Here is a 16,316-nt window from a genome sequence, read left to right as displayed (position 1 = left end):
ATACACATTTATACATATCTTGTTTATATCTTGTTTATATCTTGTTTGCACATTGTTTCTCCCATTAGACTATGGATACCTTGTGAACTGTCTTTTGTTTAAGTGCTTCCCATACCCTGGCACAAAGTAGGTGCTCAAAAAATGCTTGTTGATTGATTGCCCACCCAGCCACCAAGGTCTGGTCAAGTAATTCCCTGTTTAAGAATAATCTGTGCCTCCTTATCACCCACAAGATAAAGTAGCCACTCCAGCTCAGCACGAAAGCCCTCCTTTGATTGGATAATATATCCTTTCACTTCCTTTGCTCTTATTCTTTAAACATTCTATTAAAAACCACCAGACACCTGTCCTTTCAGTCTGCTGTTGCATAACTTCCTGGGATACCATTTCTGTCCCAGCCAAATTAGCTCATTTGGTATTCCCTTCCCTCTCTTAACATCTTCTGGACCACCCTTCTGTCCTCAATTCTGTCTTTCTCTCAGCAGCTTTAGCTTCTCATAAGACTACATTCTTCCATGGGAAGCCCTTCTTGATCCCCCTAGTACTCTCCTGCCTATTCAAATGTATGTCACACACCACAAACACACACACACACGCACACACACACATGCATGCATGCACACACACACACACAAATGTATATGTACTTAAATGTTTGTAGTAGGTTCTATCCTCCAAGAGACTGTTAGCTCTTGGAGGGCAGAGACTGGTTCATTTGTGTCTCTGTATCACCAGCAGCTGCCAGCATAGTGTCTCAAACATAGCATATGCTTAATAAATGCTTGTTGAATTGATTTTGTGGATTATCTGTATGATGTCTGTATAATAGTACATCAAAATCTGAGAAATGGGTCTGTCTCTATCAAATCTTATTTCGTGTCCCTCCCTCTAAGCCAAACCAAATCAATAATAAAATTTATGAAATTTCGTCTATGGGGGGGAGGGTTATGATGTCTCAGTTTACAAAAGGAATCTGAATAGAATTTTTAAAAAATTGTAAGCACTTAAAATTATTCAATTTACATAAAATTTTATTTACATAAAGCTTTTTTTAAAATCTCAACTATATCTGTTCCATAAAGTGAGGTCTGCCTATTTTGCTTGGCGTCTCTCTGCTAAACCACAAGTAGCTGCCCCTATCTTTAGATGATTTCCCATTTAATGACTTGTTCCCAGTGAGCACGGACCAGGCATTATATTATATGTATGAGCAATATTTGACCATCCACATCCTACCCTCTGAGCAAAGGGGGGAATCCTATAACTCGGGTGGGTGGTGAGAGGGGGCCATTTGTTCTGATTTAAACATCTCCACCTCTTCTTTCCTTCACAAATTTGGTTCAAGATCTCATTTCTGAAGAGGTATGGCCTCCAGGCCAATGGTTCCTATCTTCTGGGAGCTTGGCATCTGGAATATTCAGAGGAAATCATCCAGCATGGGGAAACATCTTAAGTTTAAGCCATATGAAAACTGGTAGGGAATGTGTACTGAAGAAGACTTAGGGGAGACATGATAGCTATCTTCAAGTATTCAAAAAACAATGAAAGCATAGGAAAGTTACACTTGCTTTGTTTGGTCCCAGAGAACAGAATTTATTTGTGTGAGATGGGACAGATGAAGATAGAGAGGATTATATTCAGAGGGAGGAAACTTCTTACCTGCCTAAGTCATTTTGTTTTTCTGTGTCTCAGTTTCCTCATCTATAAAACAAGAGAATTGGACTCAGTGGCCCTTCACATCATTTCCAGTTCTAAATTTATGATCCTAGGAAAGACTCATAATAATGAGAGCTGATCCAAGGTGGAATGGGGTACTTCAAGGAGTGCATCCAGCATATCATTCAGATTGCGTAATAGTCACATCAGCTATTATGTTTATTTTATAAGTGAGGAAACAGGCTGAGAGAGGTTTCATGACTCGTCCATTGGGATCACCCAGCAACTAAGAAGGATCAGAGGTGGGGATTCGAATCTAGAAACTCCAAGTTCTAAGTCCTTTTTTGACCATGTCTCTCTAAGGGTCAGTGAATCTATAAAATACATGAGGAAACTGAAGCCCTAGAGAATTGAAGCAATTTGCTTGGTGTCACACAGCATCCGAGACAGGATTTGAACCCTGATATTTCTGCTTTGTCAATCACTCAATCTCTGCTTGACTATCTACTGTCTTCCCTTCCAGGAGAGCTACAGGATGTTACACTGGGATGAACCACAGGAGGGAGGCAGTTGGAAATGTAGTGGAAAGAACAAACACCTAGCTTTTTTGTTCTAGCTTTTTTATTTACTTGCTGCATGGACTCAGAGTTAACCTTAGTCTTCTCATCTGTAAAAATGAAAACTTTAACCCGGTTGTCTCAAAAATCTCTTCCAGCTTTCCTCAGATATTCTGGTCTTATGATGACTAGATGACAAGCATCCTCCTCACTGATCTTACTATGGCTAGTCACAAGTCCAATAGTAGAAGGAGAGGAGACTGGACCTGTGATTGGGATGGGGAACTCCCACAAGAACCTAGTGCTCATCCAGAATCATACAGCAAATACTCATCAGAGATAGGACTTGAAACATGATCTTCTTGGCTCTGAGTCTGGCTATCTGTTCAGGTCAGTTAGATAGTACAGTGAATAGAATGCTGGGCCTAGAGTCAGGAGATCTGAGTTCAAATACAGCCTCATATACTTACTAGTTGCATGACTGTGGACAAGTCACTTCATCTGTCTGACTCAGTTTTCTCATCTATGAAATGAGGATCCTAACAGCGAGCATTGTTGTGAGAGCCAAATGAAATAAAAATTATGAAGTACTTAGCCTAGTGCCTAGCACATAATAGGTGCTTTAGAAATATTTGTTGCTTTCTCCCCTTCTCTAATCATTATGCTCTGATGACTTCAGAGCATTTACAAAATAGATCAAAAATAAAACTTTCTATTTGGCATTCAATGCCTTCATGACAGGATTCAACCTTTTCAGTCTTATTATACATTAGATTCCTTTGCATATGATCCAGACACAAGGCCCTGATGTTTCTCACACAGGATACTCTATTTCCTGCCTCTATCTACCTTTCCACAGGCTGAAATACAGTCCCTTCTTACTCTTTCCCCTGCCCTTCAGAATCCCCAGTTTTCTCTAAAAGTCAGTTTCAATGCTACCTCCTCCATGAAGCCTTTCCTGATTCTATCTACTAGCCCCTCCCTCCTCAAATTACCATGTTATTTTAACTATTTTTCTATGGTATACTTCTAGATGCATACATTATTTCTTCCTCTAGAATGTAAGCTCCTTGAGGACTTATGTCTTTGTATTCCTGATACTTAGCACAGTTCTTGCTACATGGATTGTTTAAATGAAATGAAAGCCTCTGGAATCTAATGATTTCATGACTCATAAGATCATAGATTTAGAACAATCAGAAACCTCAGAAACCACTTAGTCCAATGCCCTCATTTTACAGATAAGGAACTGAGGCTTTAGGACTGTGATTTTGTCCAAGGTCACACACATCATAAAAGGCTGAATCAGGATTTGAAACCAGGCCATTTGGAGCCAAATCCAGAGTTCTTTCCATGCTATTTCACCCTTGTTCAAGATTTATTGAGACAAAGCTTAATTTTGAAATTAAACTGAATTGAAAATAATCTTTTTTTTTTCCTGAGACAACTTAGACAATTTCTCAATATCCCTTTGGATAACTGTATATGCTTTGGAAGCTGCTGCAAAACTTGGTTTGGAAACTCTGCTTTAGAAAATCTTGTTTACCAGGAAGAAGAGGAATTTTACCGGAAAAGGGTATCAAAGCTTTCTGTCTGATATCTGAAGAATTATGGCATGGAAGAGTGAAGAATTAGCTTGTTCACCTTGGCCCCTGATAAAGGCAGAAGTAGCAGCAATAGATAAAAGATGCAAAAAGGACAGTTTCCAGCTAGTTTGTCAGGAAAAGGCCACAGGTGGAAAATAGTCAGCTCTTTTATCACTACACTCAGCATTTTCACAAAGTGGAGTTTGAACCTTGAGGGAATTGGGAACTTTCATGATGAGGAAATTGGGAATAAATAATGGAGGTTTTGTGCCCAACCAGATTACCTCTGATGACATCACCCATGTGGAAGACACTAGGAGATCTATGTCTGGAATACGGAAGGAATACCTTGTGATTGATGTCATGTTGGGAGGTTTAAGCATACACCAAAACCCGCCATTATTTTTTTATTATTTTTTTTATTAGAGCTTTTTATTGACAAAACATATGCATGGGTAATTTTTCAACATTGACCCTTGCAAAACCTTCTGTTCTAATTTTTCCCCTCCTTCCCCCCAACTCCTCTCCTAGATGGCAAGTAGTTCAATACATGTTATATATGTTAAAGCATATGTTAAATCCAATACATACACATTCATATTTATATCTTGCTACACAAGAAAAATTGGATCTAGAAAAAAAAATCTGAGAAGGAAAACAAGAATGCAAGCAAACAATAACAGAAAGTGAAAATGCTATGTTTTGGTCCACACTCATTTCCCATAGTTCTCTCTTTGAATGTAGCTGACTCTCTTCATTACTAAACTGGAACTGAAAACCTTCCATTATTAATAATAAAAATAATTAACATTTATATAGCATCTCTTATATGCCAGACATTGTGCTAAACACTTTATGATTCTCTCATTTGATCCTTACAACAATCCTGGGAGGGAATGATCCCTGTTTTACAGATGAGGAAACCGAGGCAAATAGATTAAATGACTTGCCCAGAATCACACAATTAGCAAGCATCTGAACCTGGATTTGAATTAAGGTCCTCATCAAGCACTCTACATTCTATTGTCTTTTGGCTATGAATTATCTTGGACCTGGTAGATCCTCAAAGTGGAATCACCTCTTATTGTAAATGCTATAACCTGAAGGGATTCTGGGTCAGAAACAAATTGCGTCCCATGGCCCCTGATGTGCCTTTCAACACTGAGATTCTGAGAAATGTCTGCTGTTCTGTGAAAGTCAGAATTTGAAGGTCAGAGCCTTTAGAAATAAATGCATTAATACTGCTTTGAGCTCCTCAGATTATATAAGGGTAAAATGTGATCTAAATGCAGATTTTTTGTAACAATGATGATCTGGGTTTGTCGGCAGCAGATTTAAATAAAGGAAAAATTAACACCCACAGAAAAAATTAGACTAGCAGCAGAGAAGAGTTTCATGTTAACCCCTTTGGTGGTTAACCTACTTGGGATGTGTGCCATTGGTCTTGTCCCAGTGTTATGTGAGCATTCCTCCTTTGTGGGATCCCTCTTACTAGGAGGAGGAGAGGCATCCCAGAGCCATCTGCTTTCTCTCTAATAATAAAGTCAATAAGATGAGCAGATTTCACTCTAATACTGACAAAAATGTGCCTCTTCTATATGCCTAGGGAGCCACAGAGGATACCGTTTTTATGAGCCAATCAGGATCCGAAGAAGGGAGAGAGGACAAGAACGAAAAGCTCTAGACCTGGACCTCAGCAGGCATCTAACTGCTGACCTTTCTTCCATTCTCTTCCATTGCTGAGAAGAATTTGCTGACTTTCTCTAGTCAACATTCTCAGTGCAGAAGAAAAGTGAGAAATCTTCAAAATGTCACAGGTAGGAAGTATAAATAACGATAATTATGTAGGAAAATATACTTGACAGCCATCTTTGTTTTTTGGAACCACTGAGGTAGGAGAGCTATTTGGGAGTTAAGGAGGAAATTTGGGTTTCAATGAATGAACAAAGACATAATTGAATAAGTAAATAACTTTGGTCTTTACCTCTCCTTCTATTTTAGCAACCAAGGGGGCCATTCTCTTAAGTCAGGAGTTCTTAACCCAACTGGATAGATTTTAGGGGGATTGTCAACTTGAGGGAAAATATCTTTATTTTTCTAAACCTCTCACTGAAATTGAACATTTCTTCATTATTTGTAAACATGATTCTGAAAAGAGACCCACAGGTTTCACCAGAGTGCCAAAGAGTCCCCAATACCAATAAGGTTAAGAACAAAACCCCTTACTCTTAAGTGCAAACCCTACTTGGTATCCATAGGGAAAAGGTGGTGCAATCTCAGGATAGCTTCTAGACCCTCAGTCAGGGCCTAAGAGGAGCAGGATGGGGGATGGTCTGTCTTAGACTTTCTAAGGATAGAGTCAGTATCACTCTGTTATTTTGTTTATATATTCAAATATTTATATGGAGTCTTCTCTCTTAGAATATAGGTTGAATGATGGTTGAATTTCTGTCTTTTTATCCCCAGTTTCTGGGGCCTGGCACACAGTAGGTTCTTGAGAAGTGTTGATTGCTTTGTTACTTCTACCAAAGACCCAACTTGGCCCCTTTGACTGGTTCCTTTCTCAGTTTTGTCTAGTTTCTTCACTTTCTGACCTCCTCTCTCATGTTCTCCCTTCCTTTCTTTTATTGAAGGAAGTGAGGGAAAGAGAAAAGAAGGAACATGGAAGGAGATAAGATTAAAGGGAATTATTTTCTCACCTAGGTTCCCTCCCTTGAGCCATATTAAAAGCAGAAATTTTGATGGGGGCTTTTTTTTTCTCATTCCAGTCAATGGGGAGGGGTCATTCATTTTCTTCTCCCAAGTCAAAACAATATAGGAGGAATAGTGGAAACCAAGACATGACAGAAAAAGAAAAGCAGAAGATGGCTGAAGCGCAGTTACGGGCACTCCAGCAGCAGTTCAGGAGAATGGTGGAGCAACGGAAGTCTTTTACTGCTAAGTCTCAGCAGCAGATAATGAACCAGTGGTAAGTTAGTTTGGGATTTTGTGACCAACAAAGGCCAATAAGATGTGGCCCTAAGATCATGATCCTGAAGGAATCAGGGATGCTGAGTCTGAAAAAGAGATTTGAAGGGGGAATGATAGCCAGAGCTGGAGTTAGGGTGAGGCAGCTGGGCCTTGGCCCCAGAGCAACAAAGTGAAGGGGGGGGGGGCATTGCAACTAAACTTAGTGCTCCAAGTGAGCTCCCTTCTGATCAAGCTTCCTCCTTCTCCCAAGCAGTAGGTTTACTCAAATCTCTGTTTTTCTCTCATGGGGTCTTTCCTTTATCTCTCTTACAAGTAGATTTGTCCTAGAAGTTGAATCTTTTATATTCACAACGATGGGAGAAACCCCCTTCTGGATGTAAAGAACTTTTTTCTGAGACTACCTCATGGAATGACAGAATGCAAGAATTGCTTTTTGTAGTTTTGATAAGAGCTGTCTTCCATACAAAAGGGAGGTTTAATCTTATTGTTCTTGTTCCTAGAGTGCAGAACTCAGGGAAAGGGAAAGGGGCAATTGGACGTGTGAGGTCAGAATATGCTCTCTAGCCTCAGAATGAGAGCTGTCCAAGGTGGAGAGTTTCTTTGGGAGGGAACAGGTCTTCAAGCAGAGGCAGATGAATATTTGCCAGAGAATGGATTCTTGTTCAGGTCTGGGTTGGACTAGATGCCTGCTGACATCCTTTCCTACTCTGAAATTCAGTGATAATCTTCAGAATCTGGACTCTACACAGTCAGACTCCCATTGGGATGGAAAGGGAACTGATACATGGAATGCCTTTTTTGGTATGAAAAATCAGTAGCAAATGGAGTTTGTAGGCATAGGATTTATGAGCTGAAAGGGAGAATAAAGCTTGTTGGACCCAACTCCATTTTATACATAAGGAAATTGTTAGCCAGAAAGGTGAAGATACCCAGGCAGCAATAAATAGCAGTTTTTACTCATGTTCTGATAATGTTTGAAAAGGTAACATGACTTGTCCACAAACACATGGTTAATCATTGAGTTAGGACTCAAATCTAGATTTTCTGCCCCTAAAATTCAGATATCTTTCCCCATATATCAAGCTAGATATCCTGGATATGTTTAAATAAAGAGAGAGAAAACCGTTCTGATTAGTGCCTGAGGTTTGGGTAGTCTAGGTATTCTGAGGAATTCTCTGCAACAGCAAAATTTGAAGAATGAATGACACTAATACATACAGCCAATTCTCAATTACCCAGAGGTCAGGGGTTATCCAGCTGGTGAATTACCCAGCTTTGAAATGTTTCCCTGGCCCTCCCTTCTTTCATTTCAATCCAACAGACATTTATGAAGCTCCAATTTTATGCCAAGCACATTGCCTTTGTTGTTCATTTGTGGTGCCTTTTATGATACCATTTGGGGTTTTCTTGGGAAAACTACTGGAGTGGCTTGCCATTTCCTTTTCCAGCTCATTTTACAGATGAGGAAACTGAGGCAAACAATGTGAAGTTAGTTGCCCAAGGTCTGACAGCTACTAAATGCCTGAGGCTAGATCTGAATTCAGGTCTTCCTGACTCCAGCCCCAGCATTCTATCTACTGGTCCACCAAGTTGCCCTAGCTTTTATTGTATTTGATCCTTTCTGGATCTTCCCTTTTAATTTATTTGCTGCTCCTCAAACTTCACCTCTGATTCTATGCATTTTTTTCCCCCTGAGGCTGGGGTTAAGTGACTTGCCCAGGGTCACACAGCTAGGAAGTGTTAAATGTCTGAGACCAGATTTGAACTCGGGTCCTCCTGAATTCAAGGCTGGTGCTCTATAATGATTCTATGCATTTTCATTGATTTCCTTCATATCTGTAATTCTCTCTCTCTTTCCCCTCCCTGTCTTGGTTATTCTGGCTTCCTTAAGGACCTAACTAAATCACACCTTGTACTAGAAGCCATTCCTAACCCCAATGCCTTTTCTATGAGATTATCTCCAATTTATTATATATCTTGCATATTATCTCCCCCATTAAACTGTGAGCTCCTTAAGAGCAGAGACTATATTTTGCCTTTCTTTGTATCCCCAACATTTAGCATTGTGCTTGATACATAGTAGGTGCTTAATAAGTGCATGTCATCATGACTTTACTATCCATTTGCATCTTCCAAAAGAGTGCATGTGAGTGAGGAGAAGGAGGGAGGGATTAGATAGGGAAGAAAATGAAATGACATATAAACAATTTGGTAATTTAGTAGCTAAGTTGATGACAGATGGTGGTTGACATGCAATTTTTGCCTATAGGCTTACAAATTTAATCTAAAGCTCAAATTGAAGTGTTTGTGTGTGAGAGAAAGAGGCTAAGCTGTGTAACATCATTAGAACGATGTCTGGCATATAGTCGGTGGCCCAGTGGATAGAGGTCTGGTCCTAGAGTCTGGAAGACTCCTCTTCATATCAAATCTGTCCTCACTTATTAGCTGCCTGACCCTGGGTAACCTGTTTGCCTCAGTTTCCTCATCTGTAAAATGAGCTGGAGAAGCAAATGGCAAAATCACTCTAATATCTTTGCTAAGAAGACTCCAAATGGGGTCATGAAAATTGCATTATTGCATTCAATTAGGCACTTAATAAATGCTTGTTGACTTGACATAGAGGAAAGATTTGCAATCAGAGAACAGCATCAAATCCTGTCTCTCTTGCTTGTTACCTATGTGACTTTAATCTCTCCTCCTTCTATAACTTCAAAATCAGCACCATGTTTGGGAAAAAATGGCTGACTTTTGGTTCTGACTCTGCTGCCCACTCCCAGGGTGATGGGGAAATGATTATGTATAACATGAGAAGACTTTATCTTTAAAGTTCCCTCATAATTTATGATGAAAGGTGCTATCCATCTTCAGAAAAAAAGAACTGGTGGAGCCTGAATGCAGATTGAAGATAAACAATCCTTTTTTCTTAATCTTTCTTTTTCTTTTTCCCCCTTTATTTTGTTTTTTTTTTTTTGTCTGTTTTTTCCACAGTATGACTTATAGGGAAATATGTTTTGCATGACTACACACGTATAACGTGCTTGCCTTCTCAATGAGAGGGGGGAGGGATCAAGGGAGAAATTAGGAGTTTAAAATTTGGGAAAAAATCATCTTCAAATTATTTTTACATATTATTGGGGGAAAATAAAATATTAAATAAAAAAGGTAAATAAAGTGCCTTCCTGCTGTAAGGATCTGTGGATCAGGGCTAGTCACAAACCTATGATTTCACTGGAATTTGCAATTCTTGAATGAGGAATCTTCCTCCATCAATGCAGGTCAATCCCTTCCCTGAGACTTGGAACCTTAGATCCAAGGAATGAGAAGTAGGGTACCGCTCAAACAATCTGTGTTGAGTCAGGGACAACATGGGAACTCCTGCCTTCCTAGTTTTGAGGATAGCTAGTTAACCATTGCACCATTATTGTCTCTAAGGTCTATGATAAATAGCCAGTGTAGCCAAGATGGATTTGAATAATGTTTGTTTTGTTTTTGTTTTGTTTTGTTTTGTTACAGTAAAGAGATAAATATCTTACAAGAGGAGCAAGATGAGATCACTCTGCTTTTGAATCTTGTAAGATCACCCAAGAACTTGGAGCTGGATGATAAAAATTATACTGAACTCAAATTTTTGCTACAAACCAAGGACGAATATGATGCTTTAATCAAGGCAATGAAATCCCTATTAGGAGAACTGGATGAGAAGGTGCAGTCTTTTTCTTAATAGCTAATCAGGACTTGTTAGTAGGGATGGGAATATGGGGGAGTAGGGGAGGCAGGGGAAGAAAGAAACCGAGCATGATTTGGGGAAAGACCCATTCCCAGAACTATGTCCAGAAGAGGGCAAAAGGTATTTTGGTAAAAGATTTGAAATGTGTAACATCTAGTTAACAAGAACAGTTAGTTAAAACAGGAAACTACAAGAGCTATACAGGGCAAATGTATACATCTCATTTTTTTTTCCCCTTGAGGCTGGGGTTAAGTGACTTGCCCAGGGTCACACAGCTAGGAAGTATTAAGTGAGATCAAATTTGAACTCGGGTCCTCCTGAATTCAGGGCTGGTGCTCCATCACTGCGCCCCCTAGCTGCCCCCCCCAATCTCATTTCAACTCCTCATTCCTTCCCCTTAACCAAGGGCATAGTTTTTGGTGATTATCTTGGGTACAAAAACTTTTTAAGGTCAAGGACTGTCTTATTTTTGACTTCACAGCTCCAATAATTAGCAAATGCTTGGCACACAGTAGGACTTCAGTTCTGGTTTGTTGATTAATTACAGAGGAAAGAACATCTGGGCTAGAATCCTGTGATTTATTCCCTGTGTAACCTTGGTCACACCTCCACCTTTCCTAGGTCCTAATTCTCTTCTCTCAGATGGAGTTGGGCAGAGTGGGCACAGTGGAAACAGTCCTAGATTTGGAGTTGATGAATATGGAGCTGGAGTCAGCATAGTATAGTAGAGAAAACCTTAATTCAGGAGCCAGAAGAGCTGGGATTAAATTTCTCCTTTGGTGCTTACTTCCCAGGGGAAGACATTTAATTTTCCTGAGCCTTAGTTTCTTCATCTGTAAGTTGAGAGAGTTGACTTATATAGCCCCTGAGGTCCCATCCTGCTCTAAATCTATGACCCTGGGAGGCTCCCTTTCTCTTTCCAGGCTTCCAATTCTTTGCTACAAAATGATGGCAGTGGACTAGGTGCCCTCTAGCTTGAAATTCTTGTGAAAGCTCCTGGAGTCTTCTCCACCCAAGAAGAATACAGAAGGCACTATATAAATGCTAATCTTGTTGAGAATCTCTGATTTAGTCTCATTCTTTCAATCTTGTGGTTGACTGTGGATCTCCATTTTTCAGAATGTATATTTACCCATATTCCCCTTGGCACTGAAGCTGGGTCTTCCAACTTGTGTGGAGTGACATGGAGGCATTTCCTCTGGGAAGTGACCATTGGATGATAGAATGGATAAAACACGATCCTTAACTCAGGAACTAGCTGTTTTTGTCTTTCAGTCATTTTTAGTCATGTCTGATTGGGGTTTTCTTGGCAAATATTACTGGAGTGGTTTGCCATTTCCTTCTCCAGTTCATTTTACAGATGAGAAAACTGAGGCAAATAGGGTGAAGTGACTTGTCCAGGATCACACAGCTAGTGAGTGTCTGAGACCAAATCTGAAATCGTGATGATATAGGTCAGGAAAAATTGAATTCAAAATCTGACTTTAGATATTTAATAACTGTAAGGGCAAGTTAGATAATCTCTGTCTGCCTCAGTTTCATCATCTGCAAAATGTAGATAATAATAGGACTTACCTTCCAGGCTTATTGTGAGGATTCAATGAGATTATAATAGCAAAGCACTTAGCACAGTGCTTGGTGCATAGTAAGTGCTATATAAATGTTAGTTATTATTGTTTTTTCTTATAGAAGAAATAATAAGCTGGATAGGGAACCATAGCTGACTCAGGGAGGGAATAAAAGCCTGCTCCCTTTGCTGCAATCTTTGCCAACATCCCTCATTGGCTGACAGTGTAATTATTCAGAGTATCCCAAGAGCGGAGCACAAGGATCGAGCTGCCCTAGGGAATAAACTTCAGAATTTAATCACAGGAGTCTTCAGAAAAATTGATGAGTCTGCAGTTTTTCTGGCGGAGGAACCTGGGCTTGGAGCCTGATTAGAAACAGTATAAAATGCTGCTGTTTCCTTCTTAGTCAAAGATGCTGCAAGCTGGAGACCCCTGTGGGGATGGGCCAAGGACAGAGCAGAGAGATGATAGAGCCACAAAGAAAAATGAAAACTGTTTTATATAATCACAAAATCTGGAAACAAATTTGGCAGCCCTCTAGCCCCTCCCCTTCCCCATTTTACAGATGGGGAAACTGAGTCGGGGATGTTGACTGACTTGCCCAAGATCCCATAGCTAGCAATGTTAAAGGTGAGATTTAACCTCAACTCTCTGATTCCAAATCCAAGCCCAATTCCCTTGTACCATATATATCTGAGTTAGTGGTTGTTAACTAGGATCAGTAAACTTTGTTTTTAAAACTCTATTTCACTTGCCTTTTTTCACTTTTTATAATCTTAAGTATTTCCTCTTATACATTTAAAAATATGATTTTGAGAAGGATTCACCAGGCTGCCAAAGGGTTAAGTTGAGATGGCTAGGTGGTGCCATAGTGCACAGAGCTCTGGACCTGGATTCAAATCCAACCTCAGACATTTAACACTTGCTATTTGTGTTGACCCTAGGCAAGTCACTTAACTCCAATTGCTTTGTCAAAATAATAATAATAATAACAACAACAATAATATGTCTCTCAGGATTGTTGTGAATCTCAAATGAGATAATATTTATAAAGGGCTTAGTACAGTGACTGGCATATAGTAGGTGCTATATAAATGCTAATTATTTTTATTAAGAACCTCTGATTTAGTCCAACTCTTTCATTTACATATGAGGAAACTGAGACTGAGGGAGTCTTAGTTCCTAAGTACCTGCCCAAGGCCCAGAAGCAATAAATGTAGATGATAGGATTTGACTGCAAGCTTTCTGACTCCAGAGCCAGTGAGTGCTCTAAAACCACATATAAACATTATCTATGTTTTATTGTATTTTGATTTTGTTAAAGATTTCTCAGTCACATTTTAATCTGGTTCAGATTTAACAGCCCAAGGCCACCATATTGGAACACTTCTCTTGGAGTAAAAAGAATACTGGGCTGGGAGCCAGGAGCCTGGATTGAAATCCTAGCTCTAAATTTCACTAGCTGTGTGACCATAAGCAAATCATTAAACTTCTCTGTAGACTATAAAATGGAACCTATGATATTTGCCGCATTTGCTTTTCCATTATGGAGAAGGAAATACTTCATAAATTTCAAGCACTCTGTGAATTCCTAGCATGGCCATGGGGCAAGCTTCATTACTGGAGAGAGTCTAAATGAGAAGTTAGGAGAATTAATTCATCCTCCAGAGTATTGGCCCCTGACCCCAAGATCTGGCTGATAGCCTCCTTCCCTTATAGAGAGGGCCAGGGTCACAGGTTAATGGAACATTCATATTCTTATAGCATTTTATAGCTTAAAAGTGATTTTAATAGCTAACATTTATACAATCCTTTAAGCTTTATAGACTGTTTTCACACATGTTAACTCAGTTGATTTTTAAAACAGCTCCTGTCAGGTAGTGGCTATTATTATCCTAGTTTTACAGATGAGGAAACTGAGACTGGGAAAATTTAAGTGACTTGTCCAAATAGCTGCAAAGTCTCTGAGGCCAGATTTGAATTCTGGTCTTTCTGTGTCCAAATTCTATCCTCTATTTGCTACACCCCCTCGATGCCTAATCACAATAACATTGTGAGAGAGATTCTGATTGATAGCTACAGGACCCTGGAAAGATAGCACTGTGTCTTACCTCCTCATTTCAGAGATGAAAAAACTGAGACCCATAAAGGGGAAGCAACATAGTATCTGACGTACAATTTGAACCCAAGTTTTTTGGTTTCTAAGACCAATGCCCCATCTATAATATTATGATTCCTTGAGTAGAGATGGAACTTTCCCAAGATGTTTGCTCGTAGGAATGTTCTTGATAACTTTCTTGTCCCGTATAACTCATTTTAATTATGGGAGTTTGAAGTATCAGACATTCATAGCCCAATTAAAATATTTCTCAGTCACATTTTAATCTGGTTCAGATTTATGGGCCAAGGTTGCCATGTTGGACATTTCTTTTGGAGGGGAAAAATACTAGGGTGGGAGCCAGGAGCCCTGGGTTGAAATCCTAACTTCCTGGGGCCACGTGATCCCTCTCAGATAAACTTTCCTTATGATGCATTTTAGTCAATCCAATTTAGTCAATCTCCCTGTGCCATCTTTCCTTCCTTTTCCACAAAGCCCTCATCCCCAAGTCCCTTATTATAATGCATAGGCAATCCCTCTTTATCACAGCTTAAGGTATCTCATTTATATTTTTGGAGGCAAGGTTCCCCCTTTCTCCTTGGGATTATTCTGAAGCTCAGAATACTATCCCTAAACCCTACACACAAAACACATAATAACTTCCAACTTCACTGAGAGAATATCAGCCCTCTGCTTTGATGGAAGGTGTTCCCCCAATTCTACTCCTCTGTTTAAAACTTGAACAGAATGAAAAGAGCCCAGATTCAGAGTTTAAGGACCTGAATTTGAAAAAAACCTCTACTTACTTTAACAACTGTGTGACTAAAATAGATCTCTGAGTGATCTTCATTTTCCTCATCAGGAAGTTGAGGGGTTGGAACACACGACCTCGAACATTCCTTCTAGCACATAGAATGACTTAACCTGGATCCAGTATTTCTGACCTACATGAATTTTATATAAATAATATTGAATTGAGTTGGTATGGGAATGCTATAGAGGAGACTTGTTCAGTCACCAGTTGGACCTGGTGGATCCTTTCAACTCTGTGATTCCATGAACTCACACAGGACCCTCCATCTCCAAGTTCTGGACATTTTCTCTTACTGCCATGTCTGGAATGCTCTCCCTCTTTATCTCTATCTCTTGACTTTCTTTAAGTCCCAATTAAAATCGTACCTTTTTCCAAAAAACCCTTTTCTGATCACTTAAAAAAAAAAAAAAAAGGTAATCAGGGTTAAGTGATTTGCTCAAGGTCACATCTAGTTAGTGACTGAGATTGGATTTGAACTCTGGTTCTCCTGACTCCAGGGCCCATGGGCCACATACTTGTCCCTCTTAATCATTGTTATCTATCCATCCATCTATCTATTCATCTATCTATCTATCTGTCTATCTGTCTATCTATCTATCTATCTATCTATCTATCTATCTATCTATCTATCTATCCATCTATCCATCTATCTATCTATCTATCTATCTATCTATCTATCTATCTATCTATCTGTTTGTTTATTTATTTATTTAATTTTGGTCACTCTTAAAGATAGTTCTTCCTCCCTAAAATTCCTTCCTTTACCTTGTATACATACATATATATAAAAGAACAAAAATATGCAAATCATATATATCCATATATATTTATATGTTTGCATATCTTTGTCCTTTTTTTTTCTTGTACATAGCTGTTGACATGTTATCCCCCTATTAGAATGCAAGCTTCTCGAGTTCAGGGTCTGTTTTTTCCTTTCCTGGTGTCCCCAGCACTCAGCATATAACCTGGCTTGTAGTAAGGGCTTCAGAGATGCTTGCTGGTGGACTGCTTGTAGCGAGGGGAGAGGTTATGGGCACAGGCAAGGCCATTTTATTTGCAATTGGGTGTACCTATCCAGAATGAGGCATTTAATCATGTCTACATGTGGAAAATAAGGGCTGGTATCAAAGCAAATTTTATCAACTAGGTTTTTAGCACAGGATTCAATTGGGAGGGGAAGACCCTCAAGGTTTCTGACCCAAACAGAAACAATTGCTATTTACAATCATTCTGACGTAGGCTTAACTTTGGGGACACTTTTGGCCAATCTATGAGAACCAGAGGGACTTGGATTTAAGTCACCAGATTGATTTTTTAAAAAGAGGTCATTTTCTATCTCA

At 39.4% G+C, this 16,316-nt stretch overlaps 1 protein-coding gene across 3 annotated transcripts in view; it reads left to right on the top strand.

The window, feature by feature from the left end:
- The window catches only part of CCDC63 (coiled-coil domain containing 63), a 108,464-nt gene that overhangs the window by 56,005 nt on the left and 36,143 nt on the right, over positions 1–16,316 (top strand). For all 3 annotated transcript variants that reach the window (XM_074297428.1, XM_074297427.1, XM_074297438.1), the window contains 3 exons: positions 5,406–5,616; positions 6,604–6,767; positions 10,283–10,472. In XM_074297428.1, coding sequence (XP_074153529.1) covers positions 5,608–5,616; positions 6,604–6,767; positions 10,283–10,472 — 363 coding nt within the window. In that variant the 5' untranslated portion in view covers positions 5,406–5,607. The remainder of the gene's footprint in view (positions 1–5,405; positions 5,617–6,603; positions 6,768–10,282; positions 10,473–16,316) is intronic.

The sequence above is a fragment of the Sminthopsis crassicaudata genome, chromosome 1 (genome assembly GCF_048593235.1).
Source record: "Sminthopsis crassicaudata isolate SCR6 chromosome 1, ASM4859323v1, whole genome shotgun sequence".
Taxonomy (NCBI): domain Eukaryota; kingdom Metazoa; phylum Chordata; class Mammalia; order Dasyuromorphia; family Dasyuridae; genus Sminthopsis; species Sminthopsis crassicaudata.
Note: the sequence above shows the minus strand (reverse complement) of the source record. Positions and strands in the feature narration are given on the sequence as shown.